The sequence below is a fragment of the Lissotriton vulgaris genome, chromosome 5, assembly GCF_964263255.1.
Source record: "Lissotriton vulgaris chromosome 5, aLisVul1.2, whole genome shotgun sequence".
Classification (NCBI taxonomy): domain Eukaryota; kingdom Metazoa; phylum Chordata; class Amphibia; order Caudata; family Salamandridae; genus Lissotriton; species Lissotriton vulgaris.
In genome coordinates this window covers 525506990-525526731 of record NC_141693.1, presented here as the reverse complement: position 1 = coordinate 525526731, position 19742 = coordinate 525506990, and the positions used below count along the sequence as shown (strand labels likewise).

General features: G+C 42.0%; 1 protein-coding gene across 1 annotated transcript in view; it reads right to left on the bottom strand.

The window, feature by feature from the left end:
* PRKG1 (protein kinase cGMP-dependent 1) overlaps positions 1-19742 on the bottom strand; it is a 1912306-nt gene that overhangs the window by 764032 nt on the left and 1128532 nt on the right. The window contains exon 4 of the mRNA XM_086921971.1: positions 293-398. Coding sequence (XP_086778097.1) covers positions 293-398 — 106 coding nt within the window. The remainder of the gene's footprint in view (positions 1-292; positions 399-19742) is intronic.

Below are 19742 nucleotides of genomic sequence, written 5' to 3'. Positions count from 1 at the left end.
AATACCTGCAAATACCTCTGAACTACTAAAACAAATCAAGGATTGTGGCATATCCCTGTCCTTTAATTTTACCATGCCCAGCAAAATAGATCCAAACATAAAGTGATTATTTAAATTACATTTCAAGTAAGACTTGAAAATATCAGCAGGCGAAATTGCCTTGGTAAAAATAGTTAGTAAAATAAGATAATGTCAAATAATTTTCAGAGCTGAGAACATTGCTGATTATTTTGCATGAAATTGTAACCTAGGAAAAGCTGCAAATCTGGAAAATAATGTAAAAATGGCAAACCTTCGTAAAAACTCCATATACTCTGTATGCTTTATAAGGCCCGTCCTCATCATTATCGTCTGAAAACATTGTCGATCAATAGCCCAAAGTTTCACGTTTTGGAGAGCTGAAAAACAAAAGGATAAAATCCAATATTATCGTGCAAGTACTTAAAATGAAAACACACAATTTGATAAACCAATGAGGTTATCCATTGTTACAGAGTAGATTATTATAGCCATATAGTCTGCCGTAGCGTGCTATACCGGCTATTAAAGTCCTGCTCCAGCGTTAAAGGCCCGAGCCAAAGGCTCGGGCCTTTAACAAGGGAGCAGAACTTTAATAGCCGGTATAGCCCAGCTACGAAGAGCTATAGGGCTATTAAAACATTCTGCCACTAGAAGGCAGAATGTTCTAACAAATAAAACAAAGGCTTCAGGGAGAGCAAGGAGTTTGAAATTCCCTCAGGCCACCTGAAGCCTTTGTTCACAGCCACACCTGTGAACAAAGAAACGTTGGAATGTTGGAACCCCGGGAATATACCAGCCATTATAAGCCCGGAGCTACTCCATTGTTTTCAATGGAGCTCCCAACATTCCAATGTTCTAATAAGACATGAACACATATTTCCAGTTTCTATATGGTTCTGCAGTGCCCGAAATGAGGGAGCTTTTGTAAACCTAAATAACCAAAATCACATACTTTTCTTTGACCTCTGTATTAATGTTTTGATTTTGGTATTTGAGTCCTGTAAATAAAAACCTGTGATTTGAATTAAACGGACAATAAGCACCATTACAGAGGGAATAACAACATTGATTTACTGCTTTTGAAAAGAAGCATGAAAAAGAGATTATTGCCATGATGTTATATCTTTGCCTTTAGTATGACATTATCACTAAAAAGGGAGAGCTGTAATTGTTTTCATTACCTAAACAATATGCTACTTGCAGTAAAATTGTAATGCTTGTGCTAAAAGTACTGAAGGCCCTAAAGGATTTAAATTGTAGGAATGATGTAGAATAAACAACTCCACTCAGATTGCCTGACCTTTTGCTAATCACAAGTCATGCATTTATACCTTTTGAATAGAACAGTACAGCTATTCAGATGCTATTAGCTGCTACTGGAATTTCTGAGCAATAATCTTTTGAAGTGTTGATCAGAAAGATAACACTGAATTATGTTGCCAGTGTTTATGCACTTTGTATTTTCCAGAGGAAGCATTGGAAACCCACTGTAGATAACGGTGCAAGCGTAAATGCTTACAATTTTTCTCCATTCACCATTATGACTTCTTTTTAAAGAACGCACTATTATGAACCCTCAGGTACGGTACCTGCATGCTATGCCTGCTCGCTGTTTACATTTTTGTAGCACCTCCCCCTATCAGGTGCAGGATGTTTGTATTATTTGTTCCCAGGGCAGGACTGGCCATAGAGGGCATGGGCCTTTCCCTGGGAGGATGGTAGGGTGGGGGCTAGTTTTGCAGCTGTGGGGGCGGTCCGGCAAAATTGCCAAGCCTTCTTTGTGTTCCCACTCATGCCGAGTTCATTATCCATAGACACAATTGATTTTTTAATACCTATTGTATCCTGGGTGACTCACATTCATATGACATGACAAAGTAGAGTGCACATTATTTCCCAACTAAGGAGTAGAGCACAGAATTCTACCAGTTGCAATCAGCCATGGCCCCTGTAGGGCGTGCCACCGGAGGGTGACGTGAGGCGGGGCAGGGTGGGGGGTGTAAAATGCGGGAAACTGACGACGATTTCAGGTACGTACCGGAAAAAAAAACGAATTTTGTTGCGTGCTGCATCACATTTGGCAATGCAGCGCGCGCAACGAAATTCGTTTTTTTTCCGGGTACTTATATAAAATCGTCCGTCCTGCATTTTACAACCCCCCACCCTGCCCCGCCCCACGTCACCGCCCGGTGGCACATCCTACACGGGCCGTGGCTCGTTGCAATGTTCTTTTTTTATTATTGACACATGAAACATATGTACAATATTCCCAAGCAGGTGTTTTCACTTTTGGCTCCCCTACCTCTCTAGTTACGGAGTCGGAGTTAAGTTTATGAAAACATGCATTGTAAGATGGAGTGTTTCTCTATGAGTCATTGAGAGAAAAATGGCTTGTACAATGGGAGGAAAGCACACATTATTTCCATTATTACTAAGCTCAATCAAAACATTATGGGGCATATTATCAAGGGGGTTTATCTCCGCTTTTTTGGCTTTAAAAGCCAAGAAAGCGGAGATAAAATTATCTCCCTATTACCTAGCTGTCGCTAACACCAGTTAGTGATAGCTAGTAGGAGATAGCGACCATCTTGGGCCCCACTTTGCATGTCAGTGATATTTATCACTAATGACATGCAAAGTGGGTGTGCCAAGATGTTAGCGACTGAAAACAGTCGCTAACATCGCTATCTCCTATTACCAACTTTTGGAGATATTCACGCTAAGCGCGAATATCTCCAAAAGCTAACACCTGCCCTGAGCAGTTCTTAGCCATGTTATCCAATGGGAGGTGGATAACATGGCTAAGAGCATTAGCTCGGTAATGCATGAATATCGTGGACTTTTCAGCGATATTCATGCATTGCGGCCGTTTTTTATCGCATTTGCGATAAACCTTGGTAATACCAAGGTTTATTTGCGATAAAAATCGCCGCAGGTCAGCGATAATTTTTTGTCTCTAACCAAGCAATAGCGATAATTATCGCTATTGCTTGGTAATATGCCCCTATATTTTCTCTTCTGACTGCATTTTAGAATATATTCTGAGAAAATATTGCACTGCCAGCAAAAGCAAAATGTTCTGATGGTAGACACTGAGAGTGTGTAAACTAGCACCCAACCGTGTTGAATTTCTCTGAGTGTTATTAGTACAATTGCCTAATAATATTCCAGTGACATCAAATCACCTCATTTTATTCTGTTCAATAATTGATAATAACGTTTTCAAATCTTTATCTGTCTTTTGAAGAGGGCTCTCAAAAGACCATTTCTAATGGTTATGTAGGTTAAATGTGGTACACAATAACCCACAATCTGATATACTAATATTTATCTTCCCATGTGAAAAATTTAACCCTGATCTGAAATGCAGATACAAATCAAATGTCAAGCAAAAGTGTATTGCTGAATCATTGCATTTTCAATTTTCACAAGGTCAGCGTATGGAACTCTCTGTTTGGACATCGTCATATAACTTTTAATGCCCTGCTGCTTGTTACCATGTGCTATGGGGGGACCACAACCCACAGAATTCTACCTGGAGCCCAGGAAGAGTAGCTCAGGACACCGCTGCGATTTTAAGCGTACTTGGACCCGCGGGATGCCTTGCTACTTGTTGCCGTGTGCTGTGGTGGGACAGCTCCCACAGTTCTATGTGGAATCTAGAAGGAGGGGTTCAGGGCACAGCAATGCTTTTAAGAGCATGAAACAGGCCCATCACCACCCCTCAGAGCCCAGAGAAGACTGGTCTGGGCCACCCCTCTTGGTTTTATCTTTTGAAGGTATCCTTGGTCCTCGTTCCTTTATATTTGTGTTCCCGCATTTTTTTAAAATTTAATTTGATTTGGTAGGTAGAGGTTCTCCACTGTCTTTTTAAATGGGGAAAAGGAAGGTTATTAGTGCCCCTCCAGCTTCCACTCCCCCAGCAAAATGTCGACAGGATGCTGGAAAGGTCATTGGGGATCATCAGTACTGAAATGACCTTAACCAAAAAAAGGATCTCTCTGAGTTTAGGCATTGCTACAGCTCGCTTAGGGCCAGATGTAGGAGCCCTAATACCGGTCGGAAACGGACGATTTTGGCCGTTTTCGACCGGTATTAGGGTTTTCAGATGTAGGGCATGCATTTACAGAATCGGTATTTTACCGAATCTGTATTTACCGATTCGGTAAAATTACCGAATCGGTAAATACAGACTCGGTAAAATACCGATTCTGTAAATGCAGATGTAGCTGGCACATGTCAGAGTGCCACAGGGCTTTCAGAATCGGTATTTTACCACCCAATCCAATTGGGTGGTAAAATACCGAATCCAGGAGTGCATGCACATGTGTGCATGCACACCTGTGCCATGTGACACACAGACATGCCCTTAGGGCATGTATGTGTGCCACATGGCACACAAGCCTGTACTTGGGGTGCTAGAGGGTGTCAAAGTGACACCCCCTGCACCCTTGCAGGATTCGGTATTTACCGATTTGGTAAATACCGAATCGGTAATGCCCATTGATTCCTATGGGCTTCAATGCCCATAGGAATCAATGGGCATTACCGATTCGGTATTTACCGAATCGGTAAATACCGATTTTTACAGATTCGGTAATTCAGAAATTTGAATTACCTAAATCTGACCCCTTCTAATTTACCAACTCTTAAATACCGAATCGGTAAAATTCGTTTTTTAAGAGAAGGTAAATAAGATTTACCTACATCTGGCCCTAAGTCAATACTTTGCCTCCTAGCTAAAGGCTAGGTTCCCCTTCCAACACCTCAGTTGCCGGTGCTACTAATGTGGCTTATAAAGCCATCATCGATCCTGACAGTCCACAGCAGGCAGCAAATAAAAGGGCCATTGAGGGCACTTGGAACACACAAAGAGGGATATCCAGCCAAACATGCCAAGCTATGACTCAGGGACCGATCTTTTTTTCTTCATCAAATACTGTGGGCGATTTTACTTCAGGGCTCTTCAGCATTGAGTGTTTTATGGATGAGCGTTACATTAAATTTAAGGAGCCCCTTACAGGCTGAACTTTCTCCCTTAAATTAACTGGGCAAAAGCTATTGAGTTGCAGCTTAAGACCCTACCTCGGCAGTTGTCTGAAGTCACTAATGCTAAGAATGCAGCAACTGTGGACACCCAAAGCGTTTCCTTCTGTCAGCCCAATCCACATAACCCTAACTCTTTTAGAGCCTCCAGAGGGGAAGTAGCCTTAGTCCAACGTCTCAGGTGCCTGGGATTAACTCAAGCTCTGGGCCTCAACTGTTTCCCACAAGAAAGGCCATGTTTAGTCGAAGGGGAACTAGTTTTACAGCAAACTCACTAATGGCTGGAAATAGGGCAAGCAGGTCTGTATCTAATCTCAACCAGTCCATCACCAACCTTCCCCCTGCAGCCTGTCCCATGTGATGATTCTTACTGGAGTTCCCCTCTATGCTTGAACCAGGTGGAGTCCTCTGAGGAACTATATAACAAAGTATTGGACTGGCTAGGTTTGCCTTTTTCCCTTGCGGGTGATATTTTGCTAACTAACATGATTGTATGGATTGGGCCTGGCCCAGTTGACATTCAGGGTGACTGCATCATTGTTAATTGTAGGTCTTGCCACTTGGTATACAGTTTGTTGTTTGGGTCTATGAGTAAAGCTTTATCAAGGGGCAGTATAGCCCCAGTTCCCTAGGATACCTTTATAAACACTGCCCCTCTCACCTGCTGATACACATTTATCTGCTAACTAAGCCACATCAGAAGCCCAAGCAGACAGACGGTTATACCTTTTCAGTCTCAAGTTTCATAACCAAATGGACAGGCACTTAACCGACTCTGTGGAGCAAACCAGATTCGAATACCAGTAAAGTCAAAAAAGTCCAGGTTCTCACTAATAATTCTGGGGTAATGGTGCTCCATCAATGAAGGGTTACTGTTCTAAGGTTGTGTGCACCAATAGCCATTTCTCCTTGCTGAGTTGGAATACTGGTGGTCTTAAGGACAAGATTATCTTTCGAGCTTGGCCTAATTTTATTGCTTAATATGACTTCATTGCTTTACCGAAAACCTGGACTAAAACCCCTATTTCTTGTGTAGTCTTTTCTTGTTATTTTTTTCCTGCAATTCCTTAATCAAACAACAGAGTTAGGGGCGGCCTTCCCGTTTGGGTCCAACTGAACCTTAATGTGGACGTTGTGGTTTTAGCCACTGGAAGTTCCACCATCCAAGCCCTGCTTATTAAAGATAATTTGAGTCCCTTTTTTATTTACCGAATCCTGTATGCGTTTATTTGACGTAGTTGTTTTCTTTTTTATCTTGAAACCACTAGGGGTGGTGGGCCAGTCTCAACCAAATTATCTTCTCCATGGGGATTTCAAAGCAAAATTAGTAGTCGATTTGAAGGAGCAAGGGGATAAAGGCTTTGTAACCCCCAAGGGTCCCTCAGAGAATAGAGGGAAGGACTTAGGTGACCATCTAGGGGGTCCAGAATGCTTTAACTGCAGTAGGCATCTTTCCAGTGCTTCTGCTGTGACCATACCCGTTACCCAACATTCCAATTATGACCTTAGACTTGCCTGCTTCTTGAAGGAATATTGCTCTTGGTCTTCTCTTAAGAAAACATCACCATACTCTCCTGGATTGTTTGGCAGATGTAAGTGGAGATGTTATATTAGTCCATTATGAACATCAATGCTCATGCATTAGGTTTCACCCACTGAAGCCTAATCGGCATGCTCAGGTGTGCCGTCGGTGGTTGTTTAGGCATTATGCAGATGACAATGGACATTTAAGGAAGTTGCTTTTAGCAACACCATAAGACCCCTTGAGATTTGCGTGGCTAGGACGTTTTATAAAAGCACTCAGAAGAGTAGGAAGGAGACTTTGAACAAAAAGTATTGGGAAAATCTGGAATCTGCAGCACTGAGGAATAATAGTAAAGTGTTTTGAGATACGGTCAATAAAGTTAGCTAAAGGTTAAGTCAGCCAATTCTCTTTTGCTTTGTAACGTATTGCGCTCTGAATGGGTTGAACATTTTAGTTCTATCTACCATCTATCAGGAGATAAGAGTTTGGGGGACCTTCTTTTGGAAAAACCATGCAATTCCCCCTCTTTGTCCATTACTTTATTGGAAGTGGCGGATGCCATGAGGCAAAAACCCCCATGGTACAGCCCCAGGGCCGTATGGGTTCCTAAAGGACCTCATCAAATCATCAGTCTTTGGGGCCAAGTGTTCACAAACTTGTTTATCAACTTATTGTGGAATAAGATCCTGCGCTCTATCGAATACTGTTCCTATTCTTAAAAAAAGGAACCACAAGTTGCCCAAATGCTATCACCCGGTTTCCTTAATTGACAGTACTGACAAGATCTTTGACAGGGTGTTTTTTAATTGTTTAAGAATTGGGGCAAATCAAAAATAATATTTTGAGTCTCCATCAATGTGGCTTTTGTTAAGAGCTGTGTATGATGGAACAGGGTTTGAACCTGCATCTGTTGGTTGGCAAGTATACCATCGCCAAGTAGTACCCACTGTGCCTGGCCTCCATGGACCAATCTTTTGACTGTGTAATCTGGACTCAGCTATGGCTGATGCTGTTGGATTTGGGGAGTTGAAGCTGCCTTGGTGAACTTTTTGCTTATCCTCCATGATAAGCTCACCCCTAATGTGCACTTGGCCCTCTAGGGAAGATATCCGATACTTTCCTGTAAGCTCGAGGACTGCACCAAGAATGCATTCTGGCACCTTTTCCGTTCATTATGTATATTAATAATTTTACCCAAGATCAACAAGAGAGAAAGGGTATGGATGTTCACTCTTGCACCCCTTTTCTTAATATTTTTAAACAACAGAAGAGTGAAAAGTAAATAGAGGACAACCTCGAGATAATACACGAAGTGTCTAAAAAAGAAGAGAATAAACTCATAGGAAAGGGACAATACAAAGAAATTTTAAGAACCCTCACTCACCAACCTAGTGGTGACATGCTTCATCACTGGGTTCCCACTGGAAAGACCTAATGTCTTTCCAGTGTGCTTCAACGCCTGTTTACAGCGGAGCTGGTTTTGTGTGTGTTGAGGGTGTTTTGTGAAGCCAAATAAAGCTAAGTGAGTGCAAAGAAATAGAAAAAAGGTTAAAAAGTGCAAGTTCGTGACTTTCAACTATTTTATTAATAGTCCGATTTGCACTGATTAAAAACAAATGTGAATGGACCCATAGGTGTGGCCTCAGTTATGATAGACCCCTAGTCCATAAAAGTGAATTTGGTCTCACGCAACACACACAAAACCAGCTCCGCTGTAAACAGGCGTTGAAGCACACTGGAAAGACATTAGGTCTTTCCAGTGGGAACCCAGTGATGAAGCATGTCACCACTAGGTTGGTGAGTGAGGGTTCTTAAAATTTCTTTGTATTGTCCCTTTCCTATGAGTTTATTCTCTTCTTTTTTAGACACTTCGTGTATTATCTCGAGGTTGTCCTCTATTTACTTTTCACTCTTCTGTTATTAATAATTTTAGCCATTGTTTGGCCAACACTACCAGTGATGTCCCGAGTATAGCTAACAAGAATGGGCCCAATTCACAAAAGTAATCTGAGACAAAATCCTAACTTTAGACTTTCGGTATTCCCAAAAGGCATATAGTAGTAGTAAAGTTAGGATTCCTAACTCTACTACTATTAAACTGAGACAAAATGCTAATTTTACGACTTTGGGTATTCACAAAAGGCATTTAGTGGTAGTAAAGTTAGGAATCCTAACTTTAATAAAGTTAGGATTTTGTCTCAGATTACTTTTGTGAATTGGGCCCTTTGTCACTGCATTATTACCTGCAGACAACACTGTCCTTATGGCCGAAATCCCCGAGAGCACCTCGTACACTGGTAGAATTGTTCATAACGAGTAATTTAGATTTGGTTACCAATTTTGGGAAATCCCATGTTATGGCATGTGACCCTGGAAGGAAAAAGGTTAAAACACTGATCGATCAGTAGCCAATCCCTGAATTGCATGAGGTCTTTCTGCAACCTCAGCGTGGTCATTGATTCGGCAGGCTCTTGGTAGCTCCAGGTTAGCACCTCAAGTTTGAAGCTAAGTAGGTCGGCTGGTGCATTATTTAATCTTCCTCAGACTGCATGCAGGGGGACCACTTCCCTCTACCTGAAAATAAATAACTCTCAATGTGTCCCTGAGGCTCTGCACAGTGCAGGGGTTTGGGGCTATCACAGCACTTCATCCTTATAGATGGAGGGAAAACACATATGTAGGCGATTTCTTAATCACCGCCCTACCAACTCTCATTTTGTAATTCACTCAGATCTAAACCTGTCATACATATCTGATAAAGCAAGGTTGGCCCATATTTAGCTCTGGGTTAGTGTCCAGGACAGGTCAATGCAGAGGCTAACTTAACCAGGAACATTATTCTTGACTGTCTTAAAATAGTCAGGCAGGGGTTTATCCATACCTTGGTTGGGGTAGATCTCAAACTGTTTTAATGAATTAAGTCTGCCCGATATGTTTTCTGCACCTGTCACTTTACGTAAGACCGACAAGTTGATTGTCAAGTCTCGTTTCCAAAAACACTGTTATTTTCAAAGATTGTATTCTGAGCTCAGGACAAGCTCTATTAGATATTTCATCATGGTCTTTGAATTTGTAGAGCCCATGAGATATTTATCATTAGAGCTCTTCCGCTGGGAGAGATCACTTGTCTTCCACTTTAAGGCCAGTACGGTGTGGAGACTTCTAAGTTAGAGGCTCATAGTTATTTGGGTGTTTCTGCGCTGACCTGTCCTTGCCTTAAGCCAGTTTTAAAGAAGTTAGAGCTTCACATATGCAGAGATGTGTTATTTTGTCTCCAACTCTTTAGGCAGACCTGAAGTCTGTTTCTGAGTTTTTTCTTCGATGGAGGGTTTAGTCATGGGTCCAACTGTTGCTGTTTTGTATGTTTTACAAGTAGTTTTTATCTTATATATTTTGATTTATTTTATTATTATGATATCACTCTATTGTATATTTACTCAGGAAATTCATTTTATTTTTTCTTTGTGTTTTTGTGCATTTAGGATTCTGTTTAATTAATTCATTGTATGTGTTATCTGCCAAACTGGAAAGAAGGGCCTTCTGCTGGGTACTTGGTTGGTGCAGTATGCGCTTTTAAAATTTTTAGGTTGCTTTGGATATTGGTTTTATGTTTGTTGTCGCTCAAAATGTATTGTATTTCTTTTTTTGTTTTTCTTAAAACCGAATAAGGTCGATTTGACTGCTTTTATACAAATGTTATACAACGTTTAATGTTTACAATTGCCCCTTTAGTCATCATGAAAAGATGAGATGATGCAGAAGAGCTGAGAGAGACTGAGCATGGCAGCACCGGGTTACAGTGTTTCTGTTGTGACAATAGAGCTATTTTCACTGAAAGGACAACTGTATCTCCTTTTTGATCATACGCAGAACTCTGGTTTTGACCTGTTCTTCTTGGAAGTGGATTCCAAGAAAGCTAAAAATAAATCTTTTCTGGTCACAATAACCCGATGTAACAAGTCAACAGAGCCAGACATTGCCATGATGATGTATTCTGTGATTCAGAAAATCAAGAAAATAAAAGCAAATGAAAAGGCATGCCATGCTTTTAAAATACCACCTGGGCGTCTATGTGTCTGAAATGGATACTACTATACCCTTTACATCATATGTATCGGTGGGGGATTCATTTGGCAAAGTTAATGTACTTTTAATGGGTTCCAGTCAAAATGTGTGAGATTCTTGTTTTGAATATATATGTGTAACAGTAAAATACAAACAGCATTGTGAGTAGTACTCCTGTCTTTTACCTACTCTTACATACTTATGTGACGACGTCAAAACAAACAAAATTGGAATATTCAAAGAATGATTATATACAATTAGAGCAAATATAAAAGACAGCATCCCTTATCACTTTTATGAAGAGGAATTTGGATGTTTTGGGGCCGACTCACAATCTTAAAAGGTTATAAATGAGTACTCTTGTAGTTCTGCTTCTCATGCTCATAAATGCTTTTGTAAATGGGCCCCTCAATTTCTACATTAAACCGTCCCTTCAAAATGTGTTTACCGTGCCTAGCTACGTTGTTCTCAATCCTCCCATTTTTCATATGTTATTATATTTCTCATTATTTTTTATTTTTCAACGTCTTATTTTGGGGCCAGACATGTGTAAACAATTTTATGAGTATTAGATGAGTTTTATCAAAATGTTTGCCACAAATGATCCTCTGGGATAGAAATGCTTAAAATGGTGAATTGAAAATTTAAAAATAATGCAACTGACAAAACATTTTCAAAACGATAAGGTTGCTAGGAACGAGCACTTGATGGAGATTTAAGAAAATAGCTTTAATTGAATTAAAGGCTTATAGCCATGCTCACTGCGTGCCTGATTTTCATATGTATTAATCTCCTGAGAATCAAAAAAATAATTCTACATCACCAAGTGCATCGAGGTCGGAACTGCCAGACAAAGCCAGCAAGTTCTCAACCTTTATCAACTGAAAGAAAATATAAATCAAACAAAAAGAATATAGGACCTTCCCCAAAACTAATGGAAAATCAAGACCCTCATTTCCTTCACACATTCAAGAACAGGATACTATAATATAGAAATCTGGAACAGGACTGAAGACGAATGACTGCTGAAAACATATATACACACAAAAAGTAAAATGTACAAATCCATCTACCAAAAAACAGATACCCATAATTTGATTGGCAAAGAGCCTCTCAGAAAACATGAACAGTGGAAAAAGTGGTATTATCTGAAAACTAAGGAACGTTATGTAGAGTTGCTTGTAAAAGAAAAGAAAATGTATAAGTGAAACCATATTATTTTATTTTGAGCGACAGTAAAAACAATCACGCTCGTGCGTGTGGTTTTGTTTTCGTCGCAGGCTATTGGGGATTGCGTGCGTCTTTCTAAGAAAGACAGCACCCAATTGGGCAAAGGCGGACGCATGTCCCGCCTTTGCTCTGCCCATGGCCTAATGCTTGCGGTTACCCGCACAGGCCACATCTGTTTTCAATTAGCGTGCACAGATGCGTGCGGGATAATGGAAAACAGATGTACTGCTGTGGCGTGCGCGCACCACTCACGTGCTTGTTTAGAATTGCATGGGAGGAGACAAGCACTCTCAATTCAATTAATTTTGCTGACTATTTGTACTTATCTTTCTTCATGGCCGCCCTCCATCACGCATACCTATCGGGGTTGGACATGAGCGCCTTTTCAAATTAAACAAATCTCACCCCCACAAGTATACATTGTGCATTTACTCCTTCCGGATGTCTGCCTTACCCTATCCACGTCTTTCCTCACCCCCTGATGTCTCTGAAAATTCAACACGGGAGCAGCTGCCACTCCTCCTGCAGGGCCCTACCACTATGCGTGCCTTCTTCGTTATACATTCAGCGAACTCCGAGCTGAACGCCAAGCTGAGCCGTTGCTGCCGGCAAGACATCAACAAGGGCAGCGCACGGCCCCGGCAGAGCAGGGTCTTTAACCCGTATACAGAGTTCAACCGCAAGCAGGTCAATGGCGTGTTCAGACTGTGAGTGAGTAGTGGACCCGCGCAATACAATAATGCTTTATTGACAAGCAGGGTAACGCCGAGGAACACAATGAGTGTCTTTATCCATTCACACGCAATGAGGTTTGTATCTCATTGATGGCACGTTGACACGTACTCTTTTGTCTTTTCTGGGATTTTGCCCAACAATATGCAAATCCTGAGGTCATTTGTTAAGATTTCCGACGTCAGCCATTGTGCAGGCGAAATCTTCCTCTGATCTTGGTCAACATATGAGGAAGTCATTTAATTTTCATTACTACCAAGGTTTCGTTACTGACAGATTTGATGCAGTTCGGTTTCCCAATCCTCCCATGCCACCTGGCATGTAGCTTCCATTGGTGCAGCAGGTGCGGTGGCACAGGAACAAACTGAACTCACATTATTGCTGTATTTCAAAGCTCACACAGCAGCGGCGCTATCCGTGCATTAGGGTCCTTGACACACTGCCACCCTCCCTGGTCTGCAGTCACATACTTGTGACTTTCCCGTCACTTCTGAGTGTTTGATACAGTACAGTGCGGTTAAGTTTTCTGCTAGGACGGCGCTTCTGCCTTGTGACCGGGCAGAAGTGCACACTGTCAGCACGCGCTGTGTACTGTGAGTGCATTTGTTTAAGAGGGCGAGGCTGTAGTACAGGAGGCGTCATGCGCACAGCAGCTTTAGAAACCTGTTTATCTTTAGCGATGCTAATAAGGATGAATGTGGCGATCCCATGAAATTAAGCATTGAACCGTAGTGGCATCACGCCTAAAGCCTTTAATGCCGTCAGCCGATCGGGCATTCGCCTAGTAAGCCAAGTGGTCAGTCTGACCCTGCCCCAGCTAGCACATGCTTACATTTCGAAACAGGAAAGAAGTAGATAAAAAATGCATTGGCATAGACAATAGGTGTCACCTTTAGGACCTTATAAGTGTTTAGTCATGCAACAGTTGATGTTGTTGCACCAAGGATATTGTACTGCATAACTAAATACTTATAAGGTTCTAAAGGCGAGACCTATTGGATATGCCAATGCTTGTTTGATGATGGCATCATGGCAACTGATACGAGAAGCAGTAAGAAACTCCCACAACGCAAGAAGATTTTTTCCTCACAATAAGGTTGTTAATGGCGGTTGGGATGTACAAATTGCAACCCTTCATCTTTTTCAAGCCTCAATCCAGTTGGTATGCCATGCCAACCTCTACTTTGCCACATACTCCCAATGCTTCCTGTTTGCCTGGAATGATGCAGCTATGCAGGCTGCCAATCTACTAATTCCTTAAATTAAAAGAAACTGATACTACAACTATGTCCTACGAGATCAGTGACCCACGAACCACAGTGCACCTCCGAAGAATAATCCCACCTTTTATGACTCCCACTTGCTCCACCAGTAAAAGCAAATTGCACCTGAAAACGTGGTTGATGGCATCCTAACATACCTTGTTCAAAAAAACAACTGAAGAGATACAGGACACCACATGCACAGACATGATGAACCATCAAGCAGGCCATTGAGGTACCGGGATAAAAATATGCGTGCCTGCATTCAGAAATGTCTAGAACTCCAATGAAGCCATTGATGCAAGGGATATGCTGCTGTATTGCCTCATGCATCATAACATGGGTGTCAAGAGACGTCTCCGAATCGTGGACAGCCACCCAAACCCCTGTTAGCACCACTGCCGCAAATACCGATGCATGAGGAATCACAATACCATTGTCCTGGGAAAGCCAGTGGCACTAGCCCTGCGGAGACATTACAAATATAGACTGACAAAACACTATAAGCACTTTTCAGTTCAAAAGAATTTTATTTGGGTAAAGAATATGAAGGAATGCAAATTACAGAGAGTGTAGAGAGAATGGGAAACTCTCTGGAAGCCAACATCACCCGAAAGCCGTCGACATTCACACCGCCTATGAGGAACCCTATGCAACAAAGATAATTTATTATGTTATGTTATGTTATATTGGTATTTGTAGCACGCACAACTACTCTTGAGTATCCTGGCGCGGAGCAATACTACATAGACAGCGAGAGAGAAGCATTTTAGTAGGCCTGACGGAATAGGTGGGTTTTGAGGAGTTTTTTAAAGCTTCTTAGGTCCCGAGTGTGGCGGAGTGTTAGCGGGAGGGAGTTCCAGAGAGTGGCTGCTTTCACCAAAAACGATTGGTCGCCCAGCCTGGTTCGTCGGAAATGGGGGATTACCATTATGTCCAGGATATGCAGTCAGCACAAGCATGGGAGGAGTGCAAATGGATGATTCTGTATTGAAAAGGCAGCTCTAGCATGCATGATCTGGCATGACGATAGTTTACGAAAGAGAAGCAGTGAAGCTAGCATAAACGCGAGGCATAAACATCACAAAAACCTGCAATGTACAGATATAAAGTTCAATGGGTGTTTGCGTGTTTGGTCACAGAGTGGGATAAGACATCTCATGTAGAGTTTGGCAACTGTGAGTGCCCAGGAGATATGCCTGAAGAAGATACAGCCGTCTCTTGGTCCCATCTATTTTGTGATGTAGAACAAAAATATTTTTCACTTGTAAGGCATCATGACCATTTGGCATGTTATATACTTTTAGCATTTGATCCATGCAGTTTTTTATAGCACAAACGTCGCACAAAGGTATTGGAGTAATTTACAACAGAATCAGAAAATGATAAATATTTTCTTTCTTTTTAGGCGCTGAGAGATTAAGTGTTTTGCCCCCAGGCACAGGATGTTGAGCTGAGGCTGAGATTCAAACCTAGTCCCCTATGTCTTAACAGCAGCATCTTTAGCCACTAGGCCACATCTCCACCCCACTATGCAAAATGATGAATTTACTGCCTGTCATGCCTCCCAGTGTCCTTCTTCTATATGGCATTCCTACCTACCCAATACTGTTACATTCTTTCCACTGTTTTCTCTGGTTAGTCAGGTAGCTCATGTTGCAGATATGAATCACCATTCAGTGTGTCAATCTGCGATGCCAAGTACGGCATCTACCTAGCTCCGCCTATTTTTTGGTCATTGAGAGCCCTACCAGCAACCGTAATATCATACAAGCCTCATACGTGTGCTTCATTCCTCTAATACATTGGCGCTTCCCCCTATAGATTTGTTGGTGTGGTGTGTCGTCACTTTAGCCTTTAGCCAATCCTTCCGCTCAGCAATAAACTAAGCAGCAGAATCCCCCAGTGAGTCCTTGATGGATGATATCAAACCCCTCCACTCCCAGGACCATTACCTTCCTCCCCTCCCTGCTCCACATTAACACTGTTCACTTTGACTTTTTCCTATTGCTACGGGGACCACAACTGTGACACTAATGGCCCGCATATGAAATACGGGCAGCATCCTCAAGAACGACTCCGGAACAACGAGTTTCAAAGTCACGCAAGCCGAACAATAACTTGCATGAACAACGACTTAGCCTGAACCATGAATGTGCGTGCTTCAGGATAAGATGCTCTAGTTGTGCAGGGCGGAGTTCAGAGGAGAATCTGACAGGAACTGGTAAGAGGGGTTTGCGGGTGGAGGGGGGGTGTTCGGGGTAGTTTTTAGGGGTATGGGGTTTGTGTAAGTTTTTTGGGGGTGGGGGTTCGGGTTAAATTTTAGGGGCTGGGAGGGTTCATGTTAGTTTTTAGGTGGGTGGAGGTGTTCAAGTTAGTTTTTAGGGGGTAGTGGGGTTCGGTTTAGTATTAGGGGGTGGGAGGGGTTCGAGTTAGTTTTAGGGGGTGGGGGTTTGAGTTCGTTTTTATGGGGTGGGAGGAGTTCGAGTTCGAGTTAATTTTGGGGGGTGGGAGTGTTATGGGTAGTTTGTAGGGGGTGGGGGGATTTAATGTAGTTTTTAGGGGGAGTTTTAGGGGGATGAGGTTGATTTGAATGTAGTGGTTGATTCGTTTTAGAAGTTAATTGCATATTTTTCGTGGTACGGTAAGTTGTGGTAAAATAATTAGCGGTTTGGCTTTGGTCGTTGTTTAGCCTTCGTGGTTCAAGCACTCGTGACTTAGGAGGTAGTTGTTTAGTCATATATCCCAATGCAATGGCTTAACAAAAGCCGGGCCCCTGAGTTTCCGGGGCCCCTTTCAACACTGACAGGTCCCTGGCCTGAGAGTTCTGGACTGGATCAGGAGCATGGGACCCCCTGCATGTATTTGGCAGGGGGGAGCCCTCAAGTTTTGTTAAGCCACTGCCCCTTCGCTGCACTCAACAATTGCATTGAACAGCAAATGGCCAACTAGGAGGAGATGTTTCTTAATTTCCAGAGCTGCTGACTGTGGAATTCAAGAACTAGGTCCGAGACTCAGCTTTAACTCAACATCCTGTGCTGCTGTGCAACTCACTTAACCTTCCTGTGCCTAAAAAAACATCACAAATCTGACCTTTAGTAGAATTATCCTGTGCTCATGTAAGTTTATGCTATATAACACTGCAAAGAACTGAAAATAAACCCTCTCCACACAACAGCAATAAAAACACTTTCACTTACTGAGAATCCTGAGAATTTTTTTTTTGATTGAATGAGTCGCAATGATTTTTTATTAATCGTGCAAAGAAACAATAAAAAAAAATTGAAACTATTTCATAGAATAGAACAAACAAACGCCCAATGTTCTGATGTTGCTCAGTTGGTTTTCATCAGGAGTGCAAGAAACTTCCAAATTGTGCTGCCATATTCAATTTCCAATAGCCCCGGTGGCTCAGAGCAGCCATCACCTCATTGCTTTAATATCTATCGTGAAATTGCCTGCTTGCTCCACTTTAGTTCACAAAATGGAGACACATTAAAAGCACAATTAGAAGTAGGGAATTTATTGGTGTACTAATTGCAAGGTGAGGCAAGAAACCCTGAGCAGCCTGAATAGTTTTATCTATTCTCTCAGTCGCAGAGTGCTGTTCAGCTGGAGCGGTGGAGGAACATTACATGCTCAGGAGATGGGCCTGGTGCGGTGCAGGAAGCACGCTTTTGGAACGCACAGCTTTCTTCCATTTTAATTGTTGCCATTCCATATCAGAAGCACTGTATGGTGCTTAATTAGATGCAGGCTGCAGCCTCATTTGTAATATTATCACAAACAGATGTAAAAGAAAGCACAACACAATGTCAAAGACACAGTTGCATCATTCTCATTTCACCTTCGTATTACACGCTCCTTTAATTTCTGTTGTAAAATTATTAGTCAAAACATAAAAATGGAAAATGAAATGAACTGTAAATGATGTTGGCCAAGTTACTGTCAGTCGCTTTTAAGTTGGTTAATCAGTCACTGGCCTTTCTTTAAGTCTTACAAGATGTGTTGGAACGCAATACTTTGTTAGGAAATCAACAAACATATTCAGGCTGGAGCACCTGGCCTGTCTGTATATATAGGGGCAGATTTACAAGCCCCCTGCGTCACTTTTGCGCCATTGTTGTGTCACTTTTGTAATGCAGTGACGGCGCAAACAATGCGGCCAATTTATAACGCGACGCTTCTAGGGAGATGCGTCATGCTGTAAAGCCCTGCGTCACATTATACCTGCGTCAGGTATAATGTATGCAGGGGAGGAGTTCCCATGCAGGAAAGCCTCGTAGAAGTGACGCAGTGAAATCTACAAAGTTTCACAGCGCCACTTCTAGGATGCCAAAGTGTCAAAACCTTATGTCTGCTTGTAGCAGGCGTAAGAAGTGAGGCAGTATCATGGGTAAAGGCCTCACTATGCATTGCTGGAGTTGCATCGTGCTTGCAACACAACTCCAGCAATACGTGACTTTAGCGCCAACAGATGCATCTGTCAATCCTTGCGCCATGGTGCGCCGGATTTATTGTAAATATGGCGCATCCTTTGTCGCGCAAGGGTATCGCAGGCTGGCGTAGGGGAACTGATGCATCTCTACAGATGCTTCAGTTTCTTGTAAATCTGCCCCATTGGGTGCTTCTTTTAATAACAGACAGTGCTTAATTCATTATTTAATGTTCATATTTGTTTGAAAATTAAATACAAATAATGATAATTGCAGATCAATGAAAGAGGGGATGTCCAACAAAACAATGTATGTTAGTGATATTAGAGGCCATAGACAATAATAGAAATTGTAAAATAGTTCCTAGGTCTTGCCATCCCTGTTACATCCCTGGTGTTGTTAAATATCAGTGTATTTATACCCTGTAAGCATTTAATTGGTCACTCACTCTGACTTATCAGTTTGTTGATGAGCTCAGTTTGCACTCACTATAATGATGTGAAAATTAATTAATTAATTTTGATTCTTCGCAAAAAGTAGTTTTGGCTGTAAGCAGATTTTTATTCAACGTATCTTTGATAAGGAAAAGAAGAGGGTTCAGGTTATAAAAGGAATTATTAATAAAAATTGTATTTCTGGGTATAATCTAGGCCAACACAAGCATTTGCACTTTCATGGGGATATGATGATTACATGATAAAAAAAACCCTATGGTTTTTAAAATTTTATATGATGTAAATGATCATTTTTAGGGCTCGGGCCTACGTCACACGAAGTGGGGCGGGGCTTCCGAGCTCTAATGTTATAAAAAAAAAAAAGTTCAGAAAGGGCTGTGGGCTGCCGCATTCCAGAAAGCGCGCGGTTTTTGCGTGTGGTATTCTGCCATGTGAATGGTAATTGGTCCAGGCAAGGCTGTGTTTAAGTAAGGCAGCACGCCATAGGGCTTTGGAATTTTTGCAATGTCCACTTCCTGCATAAAGTGTTCGGACACGCGCAGAAGAATACATAAATCCTCAATTACCAGCTGTCCGAGGTGCCGGTAATTGAAGGCAGATGGTGCTGGGAGCGTGTGCACTGATGTGTTTTTTTTCCCTTGAGCTCTGTGTGCGCGCCGGCAAACCCGTGCCTGCTCTTTGACTGAGGTAGGCTAAACAAGCATTGGCAAAGCAAATAGGACTCTCCTATACAAAATCTGTTGGTTTTGTCAGGGATATGTTTAGCCATGTTGTACAGCAGCCTGGCTGCTATGCAGCACAGCTGAAAGTAAAAAAACAAACAAAGTGCTTTGATAAGCACTCGTGCCCACTCACCCGAACTCAAACTTTTAATGTCAAAATAGAAGATCACTTTAATTTACTGCCCTCATAACAGACCCCTTATAGTAGCTCTTGTTGTCCTCTTACCAGATCCCTTGCATCTTCCCAG